At 41.7% G+C, this 27,419-nt stretch overlaps 1 protein-coding gene across 3 annotated transcripts in view; it reads left to right on the top strand.

Moving 5' to 3' along the window:
* The window catches only part of PATZ1 (POZ/BTB and AT hook containing zinc finger 1), a 31,489-nt gene extending 6,849 nt beyond the window's left edge, over positions 1 to 24,640 (top strand). Inside the window, exons 3-6 of one of the 3 annotated variants that reach the window (XM_056530461.1) lie at positions 5,936 to 5,999; positions 10,404 to 10,575; positions 18,987 to 19,124; positions 23,604 to 24,640. In XM_056530461.1, the coding sequence (XP_056386436.1) occupies positions 5,936 to 5,999; positions 10,404 to 10,575; positions 18,987 to 19,124; positions 23,604 to 24,127 (898 nt within the window). In that variant the 3' untranslated portion in view covers positions 24,128 to 24,640. The remainder of the gene's footprint in view (positions 1 to 5,935; positions 6,000 to 10,403; positions 10,576 to 18,986; positions 19,125 to 23,603) is intronic. The other 2 variants (XM_056530453.1, XM_056530457.1) reach the window with 2 other exon arrangements.
* Positions 24,641 to 27,419: the final 2,779 nt, after the last annotated feature.

Here is a 27,419-nt window from a genome sequence, read left to right as displayed (position 1 = left end):
CTTTAAAATGTATATATGGCATGATCACAACTATAGCCAGATGTATATGATACATTAGTGACAACACAAGAGAATTATAGGTTGTGTATTGTTGCTAAGTGCTAATGTTGTATATTGATGCTTGATTAGATATATATAGTGTATGCATCTCTGACTGTATTTGTAATGGAAGTTGTTTTTGCATGCAAAACACTGTCAGCTTCCCCCCCCCCCATTTTCATTTGTCCATGGGACGCCATCTCAGAACGTGTGCACCAAGGGCCCCCCACCCAAATGGAGGATTGCAGCTTTCTAGCCCTGATTGGTCAAACTGAGATAGGGAGGGGTGCCAGAAGAACTACAAAGACATACTCTCCTCCCCATCAGGAAAATGTTGTCTATACCCTCCTCCGTGCAAAGGACAGAGGGACACAGAAAGACAGGGGAGGGTGTTACGGAAGGGCTGAGCATGTGTGGGTGGATGTGCAGAGAGGCAGGGGAGAAATACCTATACACACAGCTATTTGCAGATAATAAGGTGGATGAGAGTCTTAATTTTTGTTGTTTTATGCTGGGTTTAATCTGCAAGAATGTCTCTTTTAGTTTTTATTGCTATTACAAGTGTCAATGACAAGTGTGATCTTCTATCCTATTTATCAGCTGCCATGTTCCGCTGCACTAAATGGAGATGGTCAAATGTAAAGCTCTAATGTGCAGTAACCAGCTGTGTTATTACTAGTCAGTGACTGCTGCTTCATATGTTGTAGCAACATGTGACAATGTTGCAAAGCAAAGTGTTAGGCTCCTTTCACACTATAAAATTCATCCGTTTTAAAGATCTATGTTATGAAAAACCTTAAAATTGGCTGTTAAACGGCCGTTACAAAATCCCATTATAGTCTATGGGATTTGTTCATTATCCGTTTTAACCCATCATAGCCCGTTATTAATAATGGACGTTATTTTGTGACCGGAGAAAGAACGGAAGAAATAGTGCATGCACTATTTCTCCCGTTACTTTCTACCCTCACAAAAGAATGTGCAAAATAACATATAGTGTGTTTCCTGTAGCTGAGGGCCGGTGTTAATAGCCGATATGCGGCGATTGCAGTGGCCGGCTAGTAACCCTTAGATCGCCGCTGTCAAAGTTGACAACGGCGTCTAAAGGGACATTTAAACCATCCCTGGTGGTTCTACAGCTGAGGTAGCCGGATGGCTTACCTCTCGTCCTATGCCGGCTGCTTCACTGTGAATGATAAAGCCTGGCAGGACCAGGCTTTATCAATCGATCGCAGAGCACACAGATCGATGTGGTTCTATGAAACCACATTGATCTGTATGAGGAATCAAATGTTTCCTCCTAAAAGTCTCTTAAAGGGACAAAAAGTGTAAAAAAAAAAAAAAGTTCAATAAAAAGTTAAACAAAAAAAACATTAACCCCTTCCTTAATAAAAGTTAAAATCGCCCTCCTTCTCCCAAATTCCATATAAAAAATATGTAACCATAATAAAAAATAAACATATGTGGTATTGCCACGTGCGTAAATGTCCGAACTATAAAAATATATCGTTAATTAAACCGCCCGGTCAATGGCATAAGCGCAAAAAAATTCCAAAGTTCAAAATAGCATATTTTTGGTCACTTTTTATATCTTGAAAAAATGAATAAAAAAGTCCGGTCAATACAAAAATGGTATTGCTAAAAACTTCAGATCACCCCGCAAAAAATTAGCCCACATACCGCCCTGTACACGTAAAAATAAAAAAGTTATAGGGGTCAGAAAATGACAATTTTAAACATATACATTTTCCTGCATGCAGTTATAATTTTTGCAGGAGTACGACAAAATCAAACCTATATAAGTAGGATATCATTTTAATCGTATGGACCTACAGAATAAAGAGAAGGTGTAATTTTTACCGAAAAATGGACTGCGTAGAAACGGAAGCCCCCAAAAGCTACAAAATGGTGTTTTTTTTTCTTCAATTTTGTCCCACAATTTTTTGGGGGGTATCGCCGTAGATTTTGGGGTAAAATGACTTATGTCATTATAAAGTAGAATTGGTGGCGCAAGAAATAAGCCATGATATGGATTTTTAGGTGCAAAATTGAAAGGGTTATGATTTTTAAAATGTAAGGAGAAAAAAACGTAAGTGCAAAAAAGGAAAAACGCTCTGTCCTTATGGGGTTAATAATCATTATTTGATAGATTTTCCTGTCTCAGAGTATTTATACCCCTCTGCCCCAAAATGTAGTGTTATTTTTAGTTCTTCAAATAGTTATGACCCTCCCTCCCTTGTAGCTTGTCTGTTCTTTAAAGTGTACCTGTCGTCAACAAAAACTTTTTATATAATGTAGATTATACCATTCTATGTATATTTGTAATATACATTGGTTAACAAATGTGTATATTTTTGTCCCTGCAGCTATTGCCTGTATGTCTCTGTGCACTGAGGACAAGCAGGGCTCTGTGCACTGAGGACAAGCAGGGCTCTGTGCACTGAGGACAAGCAGGGCTCTGTGCACTGAGGACACGCAGGACTCTGTACACTGAGGACAAGCAGGGCTCTGTACACTGAGGACAGGCAGGGCTCTGTACACTGAGGACAGGCAGGGCTCTGTACACTGAGGACAGGCAGGGCTCTGTACACTGAGGACAGGCAGGGCTCTGTACACTGAGGACAGGCAGGGCTCTGTACACTGAGGACAGGCAGGGCTCTGTACACTGAGGACAGGCAGGGCTCTGTACACTGAGGACAGGCAGGGCTCTGTACACTGAGGACAGGCAGGGCTCTGTACACTGAGGACAGGCAGGGCTCTGTACACTGAGGACAAGCAGGGCTCTGTACACTGAGGACAAGCAGGGCTCTGTACACTGAGGACAAGCAGGGCTCTGTACGCTGAGGACAAGCAGGGCTCTGTGCGCTGAGGACAAGCAGGGCTCTGTGCGCTGAGGACAAGCAGGGCTCTGCGCTGAGGACAAGCAGGGCTCTGTGCGCTGAGGACAAGCAGGGCTCTGTGCACTGAGGACAAGCAGGGCTCTGTACACTGAGGACAAGCAGGGCTCTGTACACTGAGGACAAGCAGGGCTCTGTACACTGAGGACAAGCAGGGCTCTGTACACTGAGGACAAGCAGGGCTCTGTTTAGTGAGGACAAGCAGGGCTCTGTTTAGTGAGGACAAGCAGGGCTCTTTAGTGAGGACAAGCAGGGCTCTGTACACTGAGGACAGGCAGGGCTCTGTGCAGTGAGGCTCTGTGACATGCTATGGACTCACACATGAGGATGATTGACAAGCCAGAAGCCTGCACAGAGCCCTGCTTGTCCTGTCCTCACTTCCTGTATTTTGACTCCTAATAGAGACACACAGGCAGTAGCTGCAGAGACAGAATTTTTTCACCCAAAAATATACACATTTTTTAACCAATGTAAATTACAGATATACATATAATGTTATTATCTACATTATCTAAAAAGTTTTTGTTGACAACAGGTACACTTTAACCCCTTAACGACGCAGGACGTAAATGTACGTCCTGGTGAGATGGTACTTAACGCACCAGGACGTACACTTACGTCCTAAGCATAACCGCGAGCATCGGAGCGATGCCCGGATCATGCGCGGCAGGTCCCGGTTGCTGATCGCAGCCAGGGACCCGCCGTTAATGGCGGACATCCGCGATCCTGCGTATGTCCGCCATTAACCCCTCAGATGCCGTGATCAATACAGATCACGGCATCCGCAGGATCGCGGTCACTAAAATGGATGATCAGATCGCCGCAGCGCGATAAATAAAAGTTAAAAAATAAAGTAAAAAAATTTGAAAACCCCAATAAATGTGAAAAACCCAATAAAAACGTAAATTGTCCCATTTTCCCTATTTCACCCCCAAAAAGTGTTAAAAAAAATATTCTATATACATATTTGGTATCGCCGCATGTGTAAATATCTGAACTATTGAAATAAAATGTTAATGATACCGTACGGTGAACGTAAAAAAAAGTCCAAAATGGATGCTTTTTTATAACATTTTATTCCCCAAAAAATTAATAAAAAATGGATTAAAGTTTTATATAAGCAAATATGGTATCAATAAAAAGTACAAATCACTTCGCAAAAAATGAGCCATCATACCGCTGCTTATACGGAAAAATGAAAAAGTTATAGGTCTTCAAAATAGGGGGATTTTAAACGTACTAATTTGGTTAAAAGTTTTTTTTAAGCGCAACAGTAACAGAAAAGTATGTTATCATGGGTATCATTTTAATCGTATTGACCCAAAGAATAAAGAACACATGTCATTTTTACCGTAAATTGTACGGTGTGAAAACAAAACCTTCCAAAATTAGCAAAATTGTGGTTTTCTTTTTAATTTCCCACACAAATAGTATTTTTTTGGTTGCGCCATACATTTTATGGTAAAGTGAGTGATGGCTGTGGATGAAAATATAAAAGAGTTATGATTTTTTGAAGGCGAGGAGGAGAAAACGTAAAAATAAAATTGTCTGAGTCCTTAAGGCCCAAATGGGCTCAGTGCTTAAGGGGTTAAGTTTCCTATGCACATCTGGCCTCATACACATGGTAAAGTATGTGCAGGGAGCCTGTATAACTACACACAGTGTCCCTACATCTCTGTATTATGGATTATTTTGTTAGCTGCCATATGGAGCCTCCGTAGAGCAACTTATTTTGCCCTAGATCAATGTTTCCAGGAGAGAATATGTAATATGACATGCAATAGAACATGCCAGGAATAAAATTGGAGGTAGTGAGGACCATAGACGTCAGTAGTTCCTACATAATAAGGGTTCCCCAGACTTGGTACTTTAGCATTAGGGATTGCTGACTATTTTATTCTTGCTGGTTAAAGGGGTATTCCAAGAAAAAACTTCTTTTTTTTATATATATATATCAACTGGCTCCAGAAAGTTAAACAGATTTTTAAATGACTTCTATTAAAAAAATCTTAATCCTTCAAATAATTATCAGCTGCTGAAGTTGAGTTGTTCTTTTCTGTCTGGCAACAGTGTTCTCTGCTGACATCTCTGCTTTTCTCGGGAACTGCACAGAGTAGAAGAGGTTTGCTATGGGGATTTGCTTCTACTCTGGAGAGTTCCCAAGACAGGTGTCATCAGAGAGCACTTAGACAGAAAAGAGCAACTCAACTTCCGCAGCTCATAAGTACTGAAAGGATTAAAGGGGTTCTCCAGCGCTAAGACATCTTATCCCCTATACAAAGGATAGGGGATACGATGTCTGATTGCGTGGGTCCTGCCGCTGGGGACCCCCGTGATCTTGCACGCAGCACGTTCACTCCGGTTCGGATTACTGGCGATCACGGGGGCCGGAGCATTGTGACGTCACGGCCCTGCCCCCCGTGTGACGTCACGCTCCGCCCCTTCAATGCAAGTCTATGGGAGGGGGTGTGACCTTTGGATAGGGGATAAGATGTCTTAGCGTTGGAGTACCCTTTTAAGATTTTTTAATAATTTACAAATCTGTTTCTGGAGCCAGTTGATCTATAAGAATTTTTTTTCCATGGATATCCCCTTTAAGTTTTGGAGTTGCAAAAGAGGGTTTGTGGGATATTTAACCTGCAATCTTTGTATAGGCCATTTTTTGAAAAACATTATTGAGAGGGTGTAAGAGAACAAAATGTCACTGATATGTCTATACAGTATTATGGCATTTTGACACCTTTTGAGCAATTTTTGCTGACTACTAAATTTCCCCATCTTATAACACAATTGTCTCCCACTGGAGGTTTTCTTTAGAGTGGAGATTTTTTTGTATTTCCTTAGTTTTCTGATATGCACCTTCATAGAGCCACAACAATTTATAGAATATTCCTTTTTGTATATGGTTAAAATGGGTTACAAATATAGCCTTGAATGTGAGTGAATATTGTAATTGTCATATTGGCATTTAAGACTGTCTGATATACTTTCTTTTACAGGCCTGACCACCTGAATGGACACATAAAGCAAGTCCATACATCAGAAAGACCCCACAAGTGTGAGGTATGGAGGGCATAAGGATTCGAGTGGTTACAGTTGTGAAAGATTGTTGCTGATTTATGTTTCATAAAATACGAGCCCCACTTTACAGTAGCTTTAATTCTGGCACAGAACCCATCACTGGTTCCCACAGAAGTCTGCCTGAGGAACAAGTGTAACAGAAACTAAAATTAGAAACCCACATTGCAGATAATCTGCATCAGAAAATGTGTAAAATGCATAATTGGATCCAGCTGGATTTACTTCTGTCTTTGGCATATTTTCTGCTGCAGAATTTCTGCAACCTGGGTTCCTAGCTTTAAAATGGTGTTATTCAGAATAGAACTTTAAAAGAAAAAAAAAAAAGCTTGCCTACAATGCTGGCAATAAAAAAAATAAAAAAAACTCCTGCTGCTCTCCCGGTGCCTCTAGTATGCTGCTTCCGGCTTCCACTCGACTACAAGGAGCAGGAAAAAGACCACAATGGAGGCCGGGAGCAGGATACCAGAGGCACTGGGGCTAGTGCTTGCATTCTGGACACTGGGGGTAGCAGCGGGAGGTAAGTCCAGGGTTTGTTTGTTTTTTTAATTGACAGCAAAAAAAGCTTCTATCCTGGATAACCACTTTAAAGTGTTTTTTTTTTTTCAGGTTTCGACAGTTTTCATTTTCTGTGATGCCATGGTACCCTAGATACTCTTATTCATGTGGTGTGTTTTCATGATCTATAGAGGATCCTAAGGAGCAGAGCCCCACCATCACATTAATGGCCTATCTGGCCTATTGGTACATTAGCAAGTTATACTTACATTTAATTTACAGTGATCCTTTATTATTATGGAAAAACCCCTTTAAGAGATGTATTGTTTAACCCCTTAAGGACCAAGGGCATACAGGTACGCCTTTGCTCCCTGGCACTTAAGGACCAAGGGCGTACCTGTACGCCCATGGGAATTTCGGGCGGGGATCGCGCGGGGGTGACTGCTGATATCTATCAGCAGGCACCCCGCGCAAATGCCCAGGGGGGTCATTAGACCCCCCCATGTTGGCGATCGGCGCAAATCGCAAGTGAATTCACACTTGCGATTTGCGCCGATTCCGGGTCATACGGGTCTATGGTGACCCGGAATAGAAGGGGGATCGCGGGTGTCCTAGACACCCACGATCCCCCTGTAGCGATAGGAGTGAGGTGGCAGGGTTGCCACCCCTCCTATCTCTGCTATTGGTGGTCTAGACGCGACCACCAATAGCAGATCGGGGGCGGAGGGGTTTACTTTCGGTTTCCCCGTCCTGCCCACCCACAATAGGCGGGGAAGGACGGGGAAACCGTCAGGGACCGGCGCCGAAGATCCACTTACCCATCGGCGACGGCAGCGGGCGACGATCAGCGGCGGCAGCGGGCGACGATCGGCGGAAGAAGAGGACCGCGACGCAGCTCCCTGGATCCAACGGAAGCCGGTGAGTTACTTGGCAACATCTGGAGGGCTACAGTCTGAGACCACTATAGTGGTCTCTAAACTGTAACCCTCCAGATGTTTGCCCCCCATGTGAACGTACAGGTTACATTCACACTGGCGGGTTTACAGTAAGTTTTCTGCTTCAAGTTTGGGCTGTGGCAAATTTTTCACCGCAGCGCAAACTCCTAGCGGTAAATTCACTGTAAACCCGCCAGTGTGAATGTACCCTAAAAACACTACACTACACTTACACATAATAAAGAGTAAAACACTGCATATACACCCCCTTACACTGTCCCCCTAATAAAAAATAAAAAATACGTATTGTACGGCAGTGTTTCCAAAACAGAGCCTCCAGCTGTTGCAAAACAACAACTCCCAGCATTTCCGGACAGCCACTAACTGTCCAGGCATGCTGGGAGTTTAGCAACAGCTGGAGGCACACTGTTTGGGAATCACTGGCGTAGAATACCCCTGTGCAATCCCTAATTTAGTCCTCAAATGCGCATGGCGCTCTCTCACTTCAGAGCCCTGTCATATTTCAAGGAAACAGTTTAGTGCCACATATGGGGTATCTCCGTTCTCAGGAGAAATTGCACTACTAATTTTGGGGGCTTTTTTTCCTTTTACCCCTTATGAAAAAGAAAAGTTGGGGTCTACACCAGCCTGTTAGTGTAAAAAAAAATTTTTTTTTACACTAACATGCTGGTGTTGTTCTTTACTTTTTATTTTCACGGGAGGTAAAAGGAAAAAAAGACCCCCAAAATTTGTAACGCAATCTCTCCTGAGTACGGAGATACCCCAGATGTGGACGTAAAATGCTCTGCGGACGCACAACAAGGCTCAGGAGTGAGAGCGCACCATGTACATTTGAGGCCTAAATTGGTGATTTGCACAGGGGTGGCTGATTTTACAGCGGTTCTGACATAAAAACAAAACAATAAATTCCCACATGTGACCCCATTTTGGAAACGACACCCCTCACGGAACGTAACAAGGGGTATAGTGAGCCTGAACACCCCACAGGTGTTTGACAAATTTTCATTAAAGTTGGATGGGAAAATGAAAAAAACAATTTTTTTCACTAAAATGCTGGTGTCACCCTAAATTTTTCATTTTCACAAGGGAAAATAAAAAAAAGCCCCCCAAAATTTGTAACCCAATTTCTTCTGAGTAAGAGCATACCCCAAAGTGCTCTATGGGTGCACTACAATGCTCAGAAGAGAAGGAGCACCATTGGGATTTTGAAGAGAAAATTTGTCCGGAATTGAAGGCCACTTGTGTTTACAAAGCCCCCATGGTACCAGAACAATGGACCCCCCCCCCATATGTGACCCCATTTTGGAAACTACACCCCTCATGTAATGTAATAAGGGATACAGTGAGCATTTACGCCCCACAGGTGTCTGACAGATTTTTGGAACAGTGATCCGTGAAAATGAAAAATTAAATTTTCCATTTGCACAGCCCACTGTTCCAAAGATCTGTCAAACGCCATTGGGGTGTAAATGCTCACTGCACCACTTATTAAATTCTGTAAGGGGTGTAGTTTCCAAAATGGGGTCACATGTGTCCACTGTTCTGGCACCACGGGGGGCTTTGTAAATGCACATGGCCCCTGACTACCATTCCAAACAAATTCTCTTTCCAAAAGCTCAATGGTGCTCCTCCTCTTCTGAGCATTGTAGTTCGCCCGTAGTGCACTTCAGGTCCACTTATGGGGTACCTCCATACTCAGAAGAGATTGGGTTACAAATTTTGGGGGGTATTTTCTCCTATTAACCCTTGCAAAAATGTGAAATTTGGGGGGAAACACACATTTTAGTGAAAAAAAAATATATATTTTTTTACAAATGCAAAAGCCGTGAAACCCGGGTGGGGTATTAAGACTCACTTTATTCCTTGTTACGTTCCTAAAGGGGTCTAGTTTCCAAAATGGTATGCCATGTGGGTTATTTTGTGGGTGCTGTTCTGGCACCATAGGGGCTTCCTAAATGCAACATGCCCCCCAAAAACCATTTCTGAAAAACGTACTCTCCAAAATCCCCTTGTCGCTCCTTCACTTCTGATCCCTCTACTGCGCCCGCCAAACACTTTACATAGACATATGAGGTATGTGCTTACTCGAGAGAAATTGGGCTACAAATATAAGTATACATTTTCTCCTTTTACCCCTTGTAAAAATTCAAAAATTGGGTTTACAAGAACATGCGAGTGTAAAAAATAAAGATTGTGAATTTTCTCCTTCACTTTGCTGCTATTCCTGTGAAACACCTAAAGGGTTAAAACACTTACTGATTGTCATTTTGAATACTTTGGGGGGTGCAGTTTTTATAATGGGGTCATTTGTGGGGTATTTCTAATGGGAAGACCCTTCAAATCCACTTCAAACCTGAACTGGTCTCTGAAAAAAAGCGAGGTTCAACATTTTGTGAAAAATTGGAAAATTGCTGCTGAACTTTGAAGCCCTCTGGTGTCTTCCAAAAGTAAAAACACATCAATTTTATGATGCAAACATAAAGTAGACATATTGGAAATGTGAATAAAAAAAAATTATATTTTGAATATCCATTTTTTTACAAGCAGAAAGCTTCAAAGTTAGAAAAATTCAAAATTTTCTAATTTTTCATCAAATTTTGGGATTTTTCACCAAGAAAGGATGCAAGTTACCACAACATTTTACCACTATGTTAAAGTAGAATATGTCACAAAAAAACAATCTCGGAATCAGATTGATAACTAAAAGCATCCCAGAGTTATTAATGTTTAAAGTGACAGTGGTCAGATGTGCAAAAAATGGCCGGGTCCTAAGGTGTAAAATGGCTGGGTCCTTAAGGGGTTAAAGTGTGAAGTTTTAATTTGAAAAACAAGTTCCTTGAAGTCCTAAAATAGACTATTTATAAAGTAATATCGATGTATATATAATTCACACACACTGTGAATTTCTTCTAAAATTACCGTGATGTGGTTTCAGACATGTAATGCCTCCTTTGCTACAAGGGACCGACTGCGCTCACATTTGGCATGTCATGAGGATAAAGTGCCATGTCAGGTGTGTGGAAAATACTTAAGAGCTGCTTATATGGCTGATCATCTGAAGAAACACAGCGAAGGACCTAGCAACTTCTGCACCATCTGTAACCGAGGTAACTAGAAAGGTGCATCCATTTGTAAGGAATTTTGAATATATGGAATTCTCCTTGTGTGTCTTACTTTAATTGTTCTTTGGTGAAACAGACATCACTAACATTGTATGTGTATATGAATAGTTGAAATAAAAGTTGGTTTAAGGTTAAAGGAGTATCGTGGTGCAGTAAAACTTATTCCCTATCTAGCGTTCGTGTATCTCTCAGCTCTCCTATAGAGATACATTGGGGGGGGGGGGGGGTCGTGTCGGCCATCACTTTGGCCGTGCAGGAGATCGCGGTGGGAGGTGAGGAGATTGGGGGGGGGGGGGGGATGGTCCCTGCAGTTGGACTACATGCATTCTGACACTTAACCCCTAACCTTTGGATAGTTTTACTGCACAACAGTACTTCCTTAGTATTTGTGTCTTTTTGCTTTGATGTGTTCACATTATTCACATTATAAGACAAGCAGGCCTACAGGCTGGAATTACACACAACTCTTTTTTGGCAAGAGAAAAAATGCCACAAAAAAACTGCCCCTCATTTTTTTTCTGCAGAGATTTAGTTTGTGTTTTTTTTTTTTTGTTTTTTTTTTAAATACTAGTCTTGCCGTTTTTTCCCTTGCATTCTTTTCATTACAAATCATATGATTCTTTCATCATATGAATCATGATGGCATTTTTTCCTTGTGTTTTTTAATGTTCTATTTTCTTAAAGGGGTACTCCGGTGAAAAACTTTTTTTTAAATCAAATGGTGCCAGAAAGTTAAACAGATTTGTAAATTACTTCTATTAAAAAATCTTAATCCTTCTTGTACTTATTAGCTGCTGAATTCTACAGCGGAAATTCTTTTCTTTTTGAAACACAGAGCTGTCTGCTGACATCATGAGCACAGTGCTCTCTACTGACATCTCTGTCCATTTTATGAACTGTCCAGAACAGCATATGTTTGCTATGGGGATTTCCTTTTACTCTGACAGTTCCTAAAATGGACAGAGATGTCAGCAGAGAGCACTGTGCTCATGATGTCAGCAGACAGCTCTGTGTTTCAAACGGAAAAGAATTTCCACTGTAATATTCAGCAGCTAATAAGTACAGGAAGGATTCAAATTTAATAGAAGTAATTTACAAATCTGTTTAACTTTCTGGCACCAGTTGATTTAAAAAAAAAATTAAAAAATTCACCGGGGTACCCCTTTTAATAGAAGTCTATAGTTTGCTGTGCTCTTGCAGGTTATAACAGACAATACTGGTGCCTCACTAAGTCTATGGGAGGTAAAATGCCAAGATTCATGAAAAAACGGAATACCCTCAGCATGCTGCAATTTGGAAACATATTCCTGAGCCTCAAAACGTCATAAAAGGGTGAAAAAACTGCTAAAAGACCTTAAAGCACCGTGTTTTTCATATTTTCCTACTGGCTTTTTCTAACACCTAACCACAGGATTTTTGGTTTAAAAAAAACTGTTTAAGGGTACGTTCCCACACGGCGTATTTTGCTGCGTATTTGGTGCTGCGTATTTTCCTACCCATTGACTTCAACAGAGAAAATAAAATATGCAGCAGCAAATACGCCGTGTGGGAATGTACCCTAAGCCTTGGCAAATCTGAATCTAATGAAACACCCAATAGTTTTTTTTGGTCTTGAAAAGAAGTCTATTATGACTTTTCCAGAGAATCTAAGCAAAAATGCAAAGCAAAACAAAATTTTCCAGGCTAAATAAATTGATGAAAATATAGTGAACCAGTCCTCAAAGGATCGTGAAGAGTGAAAAATGGATAGATAAATAGAGAGAAAAGGATGATATCCAGTGTGAATGTCACAGTAAAAAGTTGTAAATCAGTATTCTGGACATGAGATATGGATACTTAAAGGGTAGCTCCCACCATGCATTTTTTTTTCTTTCTGTCCCTAACCCCCTCCCTGCCTTTACATTTTTTTTTTTTTACTATATTAAAATGGCTTTTTTTCTGCCTGGTAGTGTGCTCACTACCAGGCAGACTTCCCCAGCAGGCGTGACGTCACTGATGCCTGCTGGGGCCGACAATTCCGCCCTTAGTTCACTATACAGGGTGCCTCCAGCTGTTTCACCACTACAACTCCCAGCTTGCCCTGACATCTATTGGCTGTCAGGGCATTCTGGGAGTTGTAGTGGTGAAACAGCTGGAGGTACCCTGTGGTGAAAACAATAACTTTGTTAGCGCAGCAGTGCTACTCCGCTCTCGCTCCAACCCCCCAGCCTCTAGTGCTGAGCAGCAGCGGCGGCGCTCTCCCGAACCCCGCTCCCCCCACCATGCCTCTAGTGCTGAGCAGCAGGGGTGGCGCTCTCCCGAACCCCGCTCCCCCCCCACCATGCCTCTAGTGCTGAGCAGCAGGGGTGGCGCTCTCCCGAACCCCGCTCCCCCCCACCATGCCTCTAGTGCTGAGCAGCAGGGGTGGCGCTCTCCCGAACCCCGCTCCCCCCCACCATGCCTCTAGTAAATAGAGCAGATTTACCCATCCGGAGAATTAGCGCAGCAATGAGTGCGCACGCTGCCTCCGGACAGGGTAACGGTGGCGGGCGGGGCGGCGCTTGAGGCAGTGGAGCTGGCCAATGCGTGAAGCCCAGCTATCAGCGTGCTCGCTCTCGCCTGTTTGATTGACAGGCAGGAGCGAGCACCGCAGTGCCTGAATTTCGACTCATTGCCAGGCTTAAATGAGTCAAAATTCAGTAGCGACGTCACTGCCGAATGCATTCGGCCACTAGTAGGGCGACCCCTAGTGGCCGAATTAAAAAGTGATTTTAAACTGGTTTAAAATCACTTTTTTTTTATGAAAGTATATTAGAGATATGTTGTAGTACTTAAGTACTACAACATGTCAATTTTTTTACTTCATGACAGTGCCCATTTAAGTGTACAATATTTATTATACATAAAATAACATTGTAATCCGCTACTATCCAAGAAGGACCCTTGCTATGGAAGTAGTGGAGGAGTGTTTAAACTAGGGACTGGGGGGAGGGAACCTACAACATAGAGGAGGAAGATAGTGTATATAGAGAGGGGGGACTTATTAATATACCTGGGGGTGGAGCGGAGGGAGGGGTTAGAATAGTTAAGAAAACACATACACCTTTAAATTGCATGTTGACTAATGCCAGAAGTCTGACCAATAAAACAGGAACTGGAGTTGATAATGTCTGAGGAGGATTATGACATAGTGGGTATAACAGAGACTTGGTTGGACGATAGCTATGAATGGCCAGTCAACATACAGGGTTATAGTATATTCAGGAAGGATTGGACAAAACGGAAAGGGGGAGGAGTTTGTTTGTATGTAAAGTCCAGTCTGAAGGCCGCACTGCGGGAGGATATACGGGAGGGAAATGATAATGTGGAGTCATTATGGGTAGAATTATATGGAGATTAAAATTAAATAAAATTCTGATAGGGATTTGCTATAATGGAAGAGGCAGAAGATCAATTACTGAGGCAAATAAACAAGGCAGCAAATCAGAATGAGGTGATAATAATGGGGGACTTTAACTATCCTGATATAAACTGGGAGATGAGACCTGTGAATCTCATAAAGGAAACAGGTTTCTGACTATAACTAAAGACAATTATCTGTCCCAAATGGTGCAGGGCCCTACCAGAGGGGGCGCCGTACTAGACTTAATATTAACCAACAGACCTGATAGAGTAATTAATGTGCAAGTAGAAGGACACCTAGGAAATAGTGATCATAATAGAATACATTATAACTTGTTCTTCAATAAGGGAATCTCTCGAGGGGCCACAAGAACAATGAACTTAAGGAAGGCAAAGTTTGATCAACTCAGAGAAGCCCTTAATATAAAATATAAATTGGGATAATGTCCTCAAAAACAAGAATACTGACACTAAATGGGAGACTTTTAAAAATATCTTAAATTCTCACTGTAAAATGTATATACTGTACCTCATGGGAATAAAAGGGTCTGAAATAAAAGAAAATCAATATGGATGAATAAAAATGTTAAGGGGCAATAAATGACAAAAATAAAGCATTTCAACTAGAAATGAAGAAAAATCTGGGCTGGGATTATGTATTAAATGGGAGAACACTTGGGACAACTGATGTGGAAAAGGACTTGGGAGTCTGAGCTAATAGTAAATTTAGCTGTAGTGACCAGTGTCAGGCAGCTGCTGCCAAGGCAAATAAAATCGGGGTGCATCAACAGGGGCATAGATGCCCACACCTAGGAAATAATTCTACCGCTATACAAATCACTAGACCACAGACCACACATAGAATACTGTGTACAGTACTGGGCACCAGTGTACAAGAAAGATATAGTGGAGCTGGAGAGGGTTCAAAGACGGCAACCATTGTAATACGGGGAATGGGAGGACTACAGTACCCAGAAAGATTATCAGAATTAGGGTTACTTTGTTTAGAAAAAAGAAGGCTTAGGGGAGACCTAATAACTATGTATTAATATATCAGTACAGAGATCTCTCCCATGATCTATATATACCCAGGACTGTATCTATAACAAGGGGGCATCCTCTACGTCTAGAGGAAAGAAGGTTTCTACAACAGCACAGACAAGGGTTCTTTACTGTAAGAGCAGTGAGACTGTGGAATTCTCTGCCAGAGGAGGTGGTCATGGTGAACGCTGTAAAAGAATTTTAAAAAGGGTTTGGATGCATATTTGGAGAATAATAACATTACAGGTTATGGATTCTAGATCTATATCAGCTCAGTAGGGACTCATTGGGGTTATAGGTTGAACTTGATGGACTTTGGTCTTTTTTCGACCTTATAAACTATGTTACTATGTAAGATGATTAAAAAAAATTAAAAATAAATATGATCTCAAGTGTTAAATGGAATAAAACAGAAATAGAATATAATAAAACCACCTATGAGGAATCAAATGTCCATAATCAAATGCCTCAGTCTCTTATGAAATTCACTCATGATAAGTGCGGAACAGGTCCCTTAAAAGCGAGTAGAAGGTTGATGCACGGCACCACTCACCACCTTGCAGGTTGGCACAGAGCTGCGTCCAGCCTCCGGCTAGTGGATTCGCTGCAGTTGGAGTAATGGCGACTGGAAGTCCCAGTGAGCGCACATCAGGCCAACTGTATCAAGACATTCTGGGACTTCCAGTCGCCATTACTCCAACTGCAGCGAATCCACTAGCCGGAGGCTGGACGCAGCTCTGTGCCAACCTGCAAGGTGGTGAGTGGTGCCGTGCATCAACCTTCTACTCGCTTTTAAGGGACCTGTTCCGCACTTATCATGAGTGAATTTCATATGAGACTGAGGCATTTGATTATGGACATTTGATTCCTCATAGGTGGTTTTATTATATTCCATTTCTGTTTTATTCCATTTAACACTTCTGATCATATTTTATTTGTAATTTTTATCATCTTCCTACTTCCATAGCAAGGGCCCTGCTTGGATGGAAGCGGATTACCATTTTATGTTTAATAAATATTGTACACTTAATTAGTAGAGATGAGTGAACTTACAGTAAATTCGATTCGTCACGAACATCTCGGCTCGGCAGTTGATGACTTTTCCTGCATAAATTAGTTCAGCTTTCAAGTGCTCCGGTGGGCTGGAAAAGGTGGATACAGTCCTAGGAGACTCTTTCCTAGGAATGTATCCACCTTTTCCAGCCCACCGGAGCACCTGAAGGCTGAACTAATTTATGCAGGATAAGTCATCAACTGCCGAGCCGAGAAGTTCGTGACAAATCAAATTTACTGTAAGTTCGCTTATCTCTATTAATTAGCCATATCTCAGGTCCAGAATAGTGATTTACAACTTTTTACTGTGACATTCACACTAGATATCATCCTTTTCTCTCTATTTATCTATCCATTTTTCACTCTTCACGATCTTTTGAGGACTGGTTCACTATATTTTTATTCAGTTTTAGGTCTATTTAGGGTTTAGATTACACCAGTTAACCTTGGGAACGTTCTTATGCTTTAGTGAGCTACACCACCTCTTTATCCTTTTTTAAATAATTTGATGGCTTTTCCATTAGATTTGGATTTGCCAATCTTACTGTAGGTTCATTCACATTTTATTAACATTTTTTTACATCAAGGATACGTTTATTACTTATCCTTTTTAATCTGCTTCGAAGAAAAAAAAATCAATAGCCTATCCTTATGTCAGTGTGTTATTGAATAGGCATTGAAGAACCAAAATACTCTTCGGTCATTGAAGGGGTTATCCATGAATAGAAAAAATATCTAATGTCTTTTAAAAACAGCACCACACCAGTTCCCAGGTTGTGTTAGATATCACCAATTGTCTTCAATTACTTCAATGGAACTGAGCTGCAGTATTATACATGACATGAGGACAGGTTTGGTGCTGTTATGTTAAGAATTTTCTTTTTAATTCCTGGAAAAGCCTTTAGGGTAGGGTCACACATGCCATATTTTTCTGCGTATTTGCTTCTGCATATTTCCTACCCTTAGAATTAAATGGGAAGCAAAATTAACTGCAGAAAATATGCAGCAAAATACAGCACGTGTGACCCTACCCTTAAAGAGTATCTGTCATTAAACCATATTTTCTAAACTAACTCAGATTATATTCCCTAACTACTCCTAACACCCCTCCTGCCCTTAAAAATATTTTCCAAGCTTTAACCTCTTAAGGACCCAGGACGTATGGATACGTCCTGGGTCCCGGTCCTGCGATATAACGCGGGGTCACACGGTGACCCCGCATCATATCACGGCGGGCCCGGCGTCACAGTGAAGCCAGGACCCGCCTCTAATAGCGTGCGGCACTGATCGCTGTGCCGCGCGCTATTAACCTTTTAGCCGCACGCTCAAAGTTGAGCCACGCGGCTAAAAACGAAAGTAAAAGTGCCCGGCTAGCTCAGGGAGCTGTTCGGGATCGCCGCGGTATAATGGCGGCATCCCGAATAGCTGTAGCACAGGAGGAAGGTCTCTTACCTTCCTTCCTGTAGTCCGATCGCCGAATGAATGCTTCAAGCCTGAGATCCAGGCTTGAGCATTCAATCGCCGAAAACACTGATTGATCCATTCCTATGGAGATGGATCAATCAGTGTAAAAGATCAGTACATGCAATGTTATAGCCCCCTATAGGAGCTATAATATTGCATAAGAAAAGTGTAAAAAAATCATTAACCCTTTCAATTATCCCTTCCCCTAATAAAAGTTTGAATCACCCGGCATTTCCAAGAATAAAAAAAACACAGTGTAAATAAAAATAAACATATGTGGTATCGCTGCGTGCGTAAATGTCCAAATTATAAAAATGTACCGCTTTTTAAACTGCACGTTCAATGGCATACGCGCAAAAAAAATTCCAAAGTCCAAAATAGCGCATTTTTGATCACTATTTATACCACAAAAAGTTAATAAAAAGTGATCAAAAAGTCTGATCAGAACAAAAATGGTACCGCTAAAAACTTCAGATGACGGCGCAAAAAATGAGCCCTCATAGCTCCCTGAACACAGAAAAATAAAAAAGTTATAGGCGTCAGAAGATGACCATTTTAAACGTATACATTTTCCTGCATGTATTCATGATTTTTTTTCTGAAGTGATACAAAATCAAACCTATATAAGTAGGGTATCATTTTAACCATATGGACCTACAGAATAAGGATAAGGTATCATTTTTGCCGAAAAATGTATTGCGTAAAAAGGGAAGCCCCTAAAACTTTTCAAAATAGTGTTTTTTCATCAATTTTGTCGCACATTGATTTTTTTTCCCGTTTCACCGTAGATTTTTGGGTAAAATTACTAATGTCATTACAAAGTAGAATTAGTGACTCAAAAAATAAGCCATCATATAGAATTTTAGGTGAAAATTTTAAAGAGTTATGATTTTTTTAAGTTAAGGAGGAAAAATGTAAAATGAAAAAAGCCCGGGTCCTTAAGGGGTTAAAAAGCTGTGTATCATACCTTTCCCCTTTGCCCACATTGTGTGAGCTCCTGGCAGGAGAAAGTGGGTGTTCCCCAGCATGCGCAATGTCACTGAAGCCTGCGAGAGCTGTGCCTCCCCATGCACTTCCTGAGTTTGGTCTCCTGCCAGGCCGGAAGGAGACCAAACTAACTTTTTGACTTGCGGCAGGGAACAGAACAGAGCCATCTAGTGGCCGTTTTTTTCAATCAAATTTTAAAAACATAAAAGGTTGAGAATTTTAACAGCAAGTAAATAGCAAAGTGTCTTATAATTACATGAGGAACAATATATAAAGTTTAGTTTGGTGACAGGTACTCTTTCATTTGTTTTCGCAGAAGAAAACAAAGGTTTTCTGGATTGATGTAAGTGGATCTTAGTCATTGTTTTATGACTAATGATTTCTGAGATACTTGAGTAGTCTGCATATCTTGTTGTAAGCAGTTGGAGGTCTGTCTGTGGCAGCATCTTACCTGCTTTTATCTTGTCTAGGTTTCTCCTCTGCCTCATACTTAAAAGTCCATGTAAAAACTCATCATGGCGCCCTCCTCAGCGCGGGCCCTCACCCGCCGGAGTCCGTCCCTAACGGTGCAGCGCTGTTCCACTGTGTCCGGACCTGTGGCGTGAAAGGCAAGCGTTGCACAGCCGGCTGTCCGTGCAGAGGGGGGCGCATCCGTGAGCTAGAATGGGTTGTTAGATTATTGCATTCATTGCCAGTTGTGGTTGTGCACATTAGGTTGCAAAGGGGCTATTAAAGCTTGGAAAGCTAATGCATACAGATGTTACCACTATGTGCAGAGTAATAACTAAGGTGTTATTCACACTGGCATCACGAATACATGCCATTTTCCTTGCTTTTCCCAGTGTAGCCTGCTGTCCTGACAAAAACTGAAAGAGTCATTATATGTCTGTGGGATTTGTTGGGAACCATTTTAAAATCAACCAGTCATATCCACTTTTATCAGAGCCCATGATGCCAATGTGAACACAGCCTTAACTACATTTACTTCATATTCTAGATTGCAAAAGATAAAATATAAGAAAAGATGTAACAAGTGGTAACATTTGTGTACAGAGATGTAAGCATGAAGGCGCTTGCTCAGTGAACTTGTGGCTAGCTTTAAAGGAAGCATGCTAAAAAGATAAATCTAAGCTTAGAAAAGTGCATGGATGTACCAATGTTATGAAGATAGTTCAGGACAGAGAAGACCAGCCAAGTTTGTGTTAAAGCAGTTTTCTGGTTTTATGTAATTAAAGCTTAATCATTAAATAATGAAAAGCTTTACAACTTTCTAATATACTTGGCCAGTTTATGAACGGTTGGATATTTATAGGTTTACACACACTGTAGAAGAACAAATGGCTGGCACTACAAACAGCAGGCACAGAGCTTCCTAGCTACACCAGAGTTATGCAGGATATTGGACAGACTAGATGTACCGAATGGTGACACATTCTATGTTTCTGACTGGCCCCTGAGATTAGATGGCTACCAAACTTAGGTGGTGCTCAGTTCCTTAGACAAAGAATGATAACAATTTATGCTCAATAACAAAAATGAACAGCACTCACCCGGGTATCGTAATAAACTTCTTTATTTGTCAATGTTCACACAATGTAGAAGAAGCACACATAAGCCCTGATTTACTAACAAGATCCCAACTCTTTTTATCGGGTTATGCGACACAATTTGTGTCGCACGTCCTCTGCGACACATTTTACTAGTAAAACTCCGGCGGTTTTCCAATTGCTCTGAGTATTTTTTTAACCCGACTAAAGGGGTGTGGTTTGCATAATTATGGGCGTGTTCCCGACATTTTCCTGAAAACCCTACAGTTGTATTTAAAAACCCACCAGAAAAATAGTGAATTACTGAACTTGAAAACCCGACTGCCTTGAGGTGTGGGGAATCTGTTAAAAAGTGGGGGCTTTTTGAAAATCCCGTTACTTTGTCCCCTTAGTAGCTTTTTATATTAAATATTTTTTTTTTTTTTATTAGTTTTTTTGGAATTTCTGTCTTTTATTTAAATTTTTTTATATTTTTTTTAAAGCTTGGCTTTCATTTACTTCTTTTTTTTCTCTTCTTTTTGTTTGTTAACCCATTAACGACCATGAATGTAAAGTTACGTCCTGGTGCAGTTACTTTGCTTTATTTATTTGCTTTATGCTTTTTTTCCCCCGTGCGACAGAATTTAATATCGTGTGACAGAATTTTCCCAACATGTGCCAAACATTGATAAATACGTGTGAGAAAAATTAGTCTGGGAAAAAAATAAAACTACCTAACAAAATAACCCGACACTCTTAGTAAATCAGGGCTATAGTGTAAAACTGTTGTAGCCACTCAGTGAAGCATACCTGCTATAGGTTCCTTCCTGTCCCTGATGGCCGAATAAAGAAGTTTGAAACGATACCTGGGTGAGTGCCGTTCATTTCTGTTATTGAGCATAACTACACAGATCGAGCTGATGTCAAATCAATGGAAGGGTCACAGTATTCAGCTTTAGGCTGAATGGACACAGAATTTTTGTCCATAAATGCCATACTCGCCACATGGCATTTTTTGGGGACTTAAATGCTATGGCCAGATGTTAGCTGGGCATCATTAGCGAAAAATGAAACTCCATTGGCTCAGCAGTTTTTCAAAATAGCTGCAAACTCTGTCGATGGCAAAAAAAATAGATTTTTGGGGTAATTTTTTTTTTTTAGGTCAAAGAAACACCAAAGGGGCCACAATGCTAAACCAGTGTTGTAGTCCCTTTAGTCTAAGGATAAATGGCCATAACAGAGGTCAGACTCCCAGTAATCATAAAGTGATACATTTCCTGCCCATTTGACTATTCAGTGAAAAATACAAATAGGCAACCATATAGCATAGCAAAAAAGTATACAAAAAACACAGGTGGAATCAGGGTCGTAAAACGATTTAACACATTTTTTTTTGGACTGACCACAGGTCTTCTTTACCAAAACATAATAGGTAAAATATTGTGATGTGATTATGCTACTACATCTGGTCTCAGATGTCAAAAATGTTGGGGTTTGCACACATTTTTTTGTCTATTTTCAGCTCACAAAGTAGGCCAAGCCTAGTGTAAAGCGGTAGAAAAGGAGCAAGGCCTCCATGCATGCTAAAATATGTAAGTTGCAGCTGAATTCTACACTAGCACAAAGCTAGCGTGTGCTCCTCTTTAATAAATAGAGAGAATCAGAAAGCCAACGATAGTTTACTTGACTGGGGTGTGAAACACCAGTCTTAGTAAATTACCCCCAATGTTTACAGCATTCCCACATATTACAGTATTAACTGGTTCTGGGACAACCATTTTAAGTTGCAAACATGGAATTTATACAGAGGTGGACAATCGGTACCCTTCCTTCAAAGACAGTTAAACCCACAATGCTCCCTCAAATAACTTGAAACAGAAAAGATAGGAAACAATCGAACAACAGGGACTTGTTAAGGTGTGTCCTGCAGTGTCTCCAAACGTTTAATCAGTTAGTCGGCCTATTAAGGGTTGGGTCACACGGAGTCCACAGCATAATTCACGCTGCTGATACACTGACAGCAGTCACAAGAGCGAGCTCACTGCTGCGGGTTGGTAGCTCTGTGTGTCCTCTCATATCGGCAGATTTCCCACTGCTCATCTGCTACGAGCAGGCACTGTGTCAACAGCGGGAAATTTGACACTACGAGCTGACACACAGAGCTACCTGGCTGCAGCGGGAAGCTTGCTCTTGTGACTGCCGCCGGCGCATCTGCATCGTAAAATACGCTGTAGATATGCAACTTAAAATGGTAACCAATTAATACTGTAATATGTGGGAATGCTGTAAACATTGGGGGTAATTTACTAAGACTGGTATTTCACACTCCAGTCAAGTAAACGATCGTTGGCTTTCTGATGCTCTCGATTTATTAAAGCGTTAAAGGGGTACTCCACTGCCTCAGCGTTCGGAACATTTTGTTCCCAGCATTCAGAAATTATGTATCATCTGAAATGACATACAATTATATCCAGTGTAGGTAATAATCTGTAAGATAAACAGCATACTGCACACTTTACGCTTAAAGGGGTACTCCACTGCCTCAGCATTTGGAACATTTGGGCGCTGAGGCTCGTGACGTCCTGGCCACGCCCCGTCATGACGGCACACCACGCCGCCTCAATGCAAGTCTATGGGAGGGGGCGTGACGGCCATAACTTGCATTAGACTCCCATAGACTTGCATTGAGGGGGCTTGGTGTGACGTCACAAGGGGGCATGGCCAGGACGTCACGAGCCCCGGCGCCCACACTCAGCATTGGGAACAAAATGTTCCGAACGCCGAGGCAAAATGTTCCAAATGCTGAGGCAGTGGAGTACCCCTTTAAGCGTAAAGTGTGCAGTATGCTGTTTATCTTACAGATTATTACCTACACTGGATACAATTGTATGTCATTTCAGATGATACATAATTTCTGATGTATATGGAAATGTATACATTCCCCAACAGATCTTGAAAGTGGTAAGAAGTGAAGTGCAAAGTGTATTAGAAAGTTGCATACCTCTTAATTATATGATCACTTAGCTTTACTTACATAAAACCCTTTTTTCATATATTTTACCCTATTTAAGAAAATACAAGATCTCTGAGTTGACTTGGCTTCTTGTCAAATGACAAAAAAAGATCAGTACAGATTATCAGAAAAAAGGGTTATATACACCCTGCACAATAGTAGCCTAAATGTGTGGTAGATGTTTGTCCCAGAAGATCACCTGCTCACTGCAGTCAAGTCTGGGAACCCTGTTACACATATAAGTGCCCATTAGTGGGACCCACATCTAGCAGATATTTGTATGGATGTAGCATAAATATCCAAGTTGGGGGTCTACCCCTTTTAATACCATAATATTAAAGAATACTTAGTTTTTACTGTTGGGTTCTGTATTGTGTTTGTGACTTTCAGACATTGCAGTTTAGGTTTTTCTGTTCAGTGCACATCATACACATGTAAAGTCAGTAGTAATGATGAGAGAGATGTAGCCTTTAGGGGATATTTTACAGAGGATATTTCATTAAATAATATTTCAAGCCTTTTATTTACATATATTTCTTATTTTGCAGAGGGGGAGAAATGTCAGCATGGGGAACAGGAGAGTTCTGACTCTTTCGGTGACCTGTCTGATGGAAGTGACCTCAAATCACCCGAGAAACAGAGTTCTAACGGATCATATGCAACATATGACCTGGTGATTCCCAAGAAAATAGAGCCAGAATCAGAGAAACGTTATCCTTGTTCAGAGTGTGGCAGCTTCTTTCGCTCAAAGGCCTATCTGAATAAACACATCCAGAAAGTGCATGCCAGACCACTTGGAGCATCTCTTGGTGATTTAGGGTCAACCTTGGCTCCTGCGCTTGGCCCTGCCCTGGGACCAGCCTTGGGCCCAGCTCTTGGGCCTTCTTTAGGTCCAACTCTTGGTGCATCTCTTGGGCCAGCTTTAGGGTCTGCACTGGCATCTCCTTTCTCCCCACAACAAAATATGTCTCTATTGGAGTCATTCGGTTTTCAGATTGTACAGTCAGCTTTTGCTTCTTCTCTTGTAGAACCTGATGTGGAACAGCAGGGAATAGGCGGTGAAGGGAAGTAAAAGTGGTATTATATAACAAATGAGAAAAGTGGTAGTGCCTATTTCATGTGAAGAGCATTGCTGTGCATGAGCCCCCAATCTGGCACTAAAAAAGACTAAAAGACATCATGAGCTTGGTATGAATGGTGTAGGCTGAAGTCCAGGAAAATGCATAGTGAAACCATTGTGCCAAGAAAGATTAGCACTTCTCCAACACTGTCATTTATACACTGATCTCAGAGCTGTACAATGCCTCATGAACTGATGGGTCAATGTGTCATGGGGGCACAATGGCAAATTTCTATGTGAATGTTTTGTACTCTCCTAGAAACTGATTATGAAAATGCACAAAGCTGGACACATTGTAATAAACAGATTCACATGTGATTCTTTCCCAGATATACTGTTGTGCTTCTACATCTATAGTGTGGTGAAATACATTTCTTAAAAAGGTTTTGCTGGAAAAGACAGGGAAAAACTGAAGGAAGCCATACAAATAAGATACCGTATTTTTCGCCCTATAGGAAGCACCGGCATATAAGACACACCCTATTTTAAAGGTGCAAAATCTAGAAGAAAAAAAAGATTCTGCACCTAACAGAGATCTTCAACCTGTGGACCTCCAGATGTTGCAAAACTACAACTCCCAGCATGCCCGGACAGCCGTTGGCTGTCCGGGCATGCTGGGAGTTGTAGTTTTGCAACATCTGGAGGTCCGCAGGTTGAAGACCACTGGATAGGAATTAGTATTCACCTGTCCCCGCCGCTCCAGACCCGTCACCGCTGCCCTGGATGTCGCTCCATCGCTGTCGCCGCGTCCCCGACGCTCCGGACGTCTTCTTCCCCGGAATCCACGCTCTCCGTCGCCGCCATCACGTCGCTACGCACGCCGCTCCTATTGGATGACGGGACGGCATGCGTGATGACGTCGAAGGAGAGCGCCAGCCATGCAGGGGATCCCGGCACGGAGCAGACTCCGAGGGGCAGGTAAGGTCCCTTCCGGTGTCCTGTAAGCTGTTCGGGACGCCGCGATTTCACCGCAGCGGTCCCGAACAGCCCGACTGAACAGCTGGGTTAGTGTTATTTTCGCTTCAGACGCGGCGGTCAGCTTTGATCGCTGCGTCTGAAGGGTTAAAACAGGGTATCACCGCGATTGGTGATGTCCTGTATTAGCCGCGGGTCCCGGCCGTTGATGGCCGCAGGTATTCGCCGTATAAGACGCACCAACTTTTCCCACCCAGTTTTGGGGAAGAAAAAGTGCGTCTTATACGGCGAAAAATTACGGTAGTTTTCGGTCAACCATTTGTTTCGCTTGATCCTCCCATACTTATGAATGCTTGCCTCTGTTCAACTCCTTTGGTGGTGGTATATCTCCCCCAAGAACAATAAGCCAGTTCTCTCCCAGAAGGGAATGTTTCCCCTGTAGACAGTGTATAAAGGTGGAGAACATATGCAGCGTTTAGTATTGTTTGGTTGTTGTTTCATTATTTTTTATTTATTTTATCATAACAAATAAGAAGCAATACAAAACAAAGTTGATAACGTTTTTTTGAGCCTAAAAACACAATTCCAAACACATGTAAAAAAAAAAAATATGTTTTGGCGTATTAAATATGAATTAATTATTTTTAGAATTCCAAGGTGAAGTTCGTCCATGGCATATGAACCTTTGTATAGTACCACATTGATTGATAACTTGGTGTTGAGGTAAGGAACCTTGAAGTTTGGACTACGACACCTGCACGTTGCATTGGGATTTTACTTTTTCCTTTCTCTGATGATTCAATGATACTAGTGAAGCAGGAAAAAAAAAATGTTCTGAAAACTTTTTTACACCTGACTTTTAGAAGGAATTCGTTGAACTGTATCGTGCTTCCCCATGTTCCTAAAAAATGAACGCCCCAGAGTGCTCAGAAATAAAAATAATGCTTATGAACTAGTGGAGTTGAAGTGCAAAGCTCTGAAGAGATCTGGTCATCTGATGATGTTTAGAATTTTTTACCTTACGTGCTCTTACACGAAACACTACCGGCCATAGCTAGAGCTTGCAATCTTGATTTGTAGGATTACTATCATTTTGGCTGGCAGCAGGATACAATGAAACAAGAAATCCAATCTCGTCTGAGACTAGTGCCAAAACTCACGTGATCAGACAGACTGCCTGAAGTCCCATAGGCTTATAGGATGAGATGGGAACTCACATGAGTTTTGGTGCTAGTCTGAGACAACGAGATTGTACTGTACTCCGGCTGAAATAATAGTAACTCTTTAAAGGAGATATATCATGTAGAAAAACGTATCCCCTATCCGCACCATAATCTCCTGTATGGGCCCTGGCTCTCTCCGGGAACAGGGCATGTCAACCCCGAAGGTGGCCGACACACCTCCTCCATATTCCACTATGAGAGAGCCGTTCAGCGATCTTCAGCTCATAGAGATATGTAGGGGGCGTGTTGGCCACCGCTTTGTGCGGGGGTCGACACACTCTATTCTCAGGGAGAGCCAGGTCCCCGTATAGGAGATTGCAGGAGGTTCCAGGGGTCAGATCCCCCCCCACACACACAGAATCTAAAATGTACCCCTTTCCTGCGCATAGGGGATACGTTTTTGTACGTGATACTTCTTCTTTAAGCTTTAAATAATGGCAAGTCCAGATGCAGCCTGCACTTATTGGTTATACCACAAGTGCTAACTGTGGGCAGTCGCCTGGATTTCACCGCTAATTCATCCTGCACTGCTTGTTACTGTTAAATGCAGCACAGCCATGTTCCCCCTTGCATTTAGAATCACAAGTGCTAGCCATGGCCAGTAGCAATGTGAGTAAGAGCACCAAAGAAACACCAAGGCCAAGTATATCAAACATTATGAAAATGCCAATATGCAACAGACTCGGGGGTCATACTGCAATCTATAAATGTATAAACATATTTTTACAGAAGTAATTATTTTGCAATGACATGAAATGATGACAGGGCAAACATTATAATTATCATTACACAATCATGTGGACATGGTACTGCAATACACCAATGCCATTAATGTAAGTACAATCATTTTTATGGTTTTCTTTTATTATAGGTGTTACAATGGGGGCTACATGCCGTAGCTTATCAAACACAGAACCATGTGGTCTCCAGTTAGCAGGCACAATAGTACTATTTATAATGTATTGGGCAGTATGTGTTGCAATCTGCCTGCATACGAAAAAAGTGTGCATTATAGAACATGAAAACATATCTAAGTCTATTTTTAACCCCTTAATGGTGTACTCTGCCCCTAGACATCTTATCCCCTAGCCAAAGCATAGGGGATA

The sequence above is a fragment of the Hyla sarda genome, chromosome 1 (genome assembly GCF_029499605.1).
Source record: "Hyla sarda isolate aHylSar1 chromosome 1, aHylSar1.hap1, whole genome shotgun sequence".
NCBI lineage: Eukaryota > Metazoa > Chordata > Amphibia > Anura > Hylidae > Hyla > Hyla sarda.
This window is presented reverse-complemented; position numbering and strand designations above follow the sequence as displayed.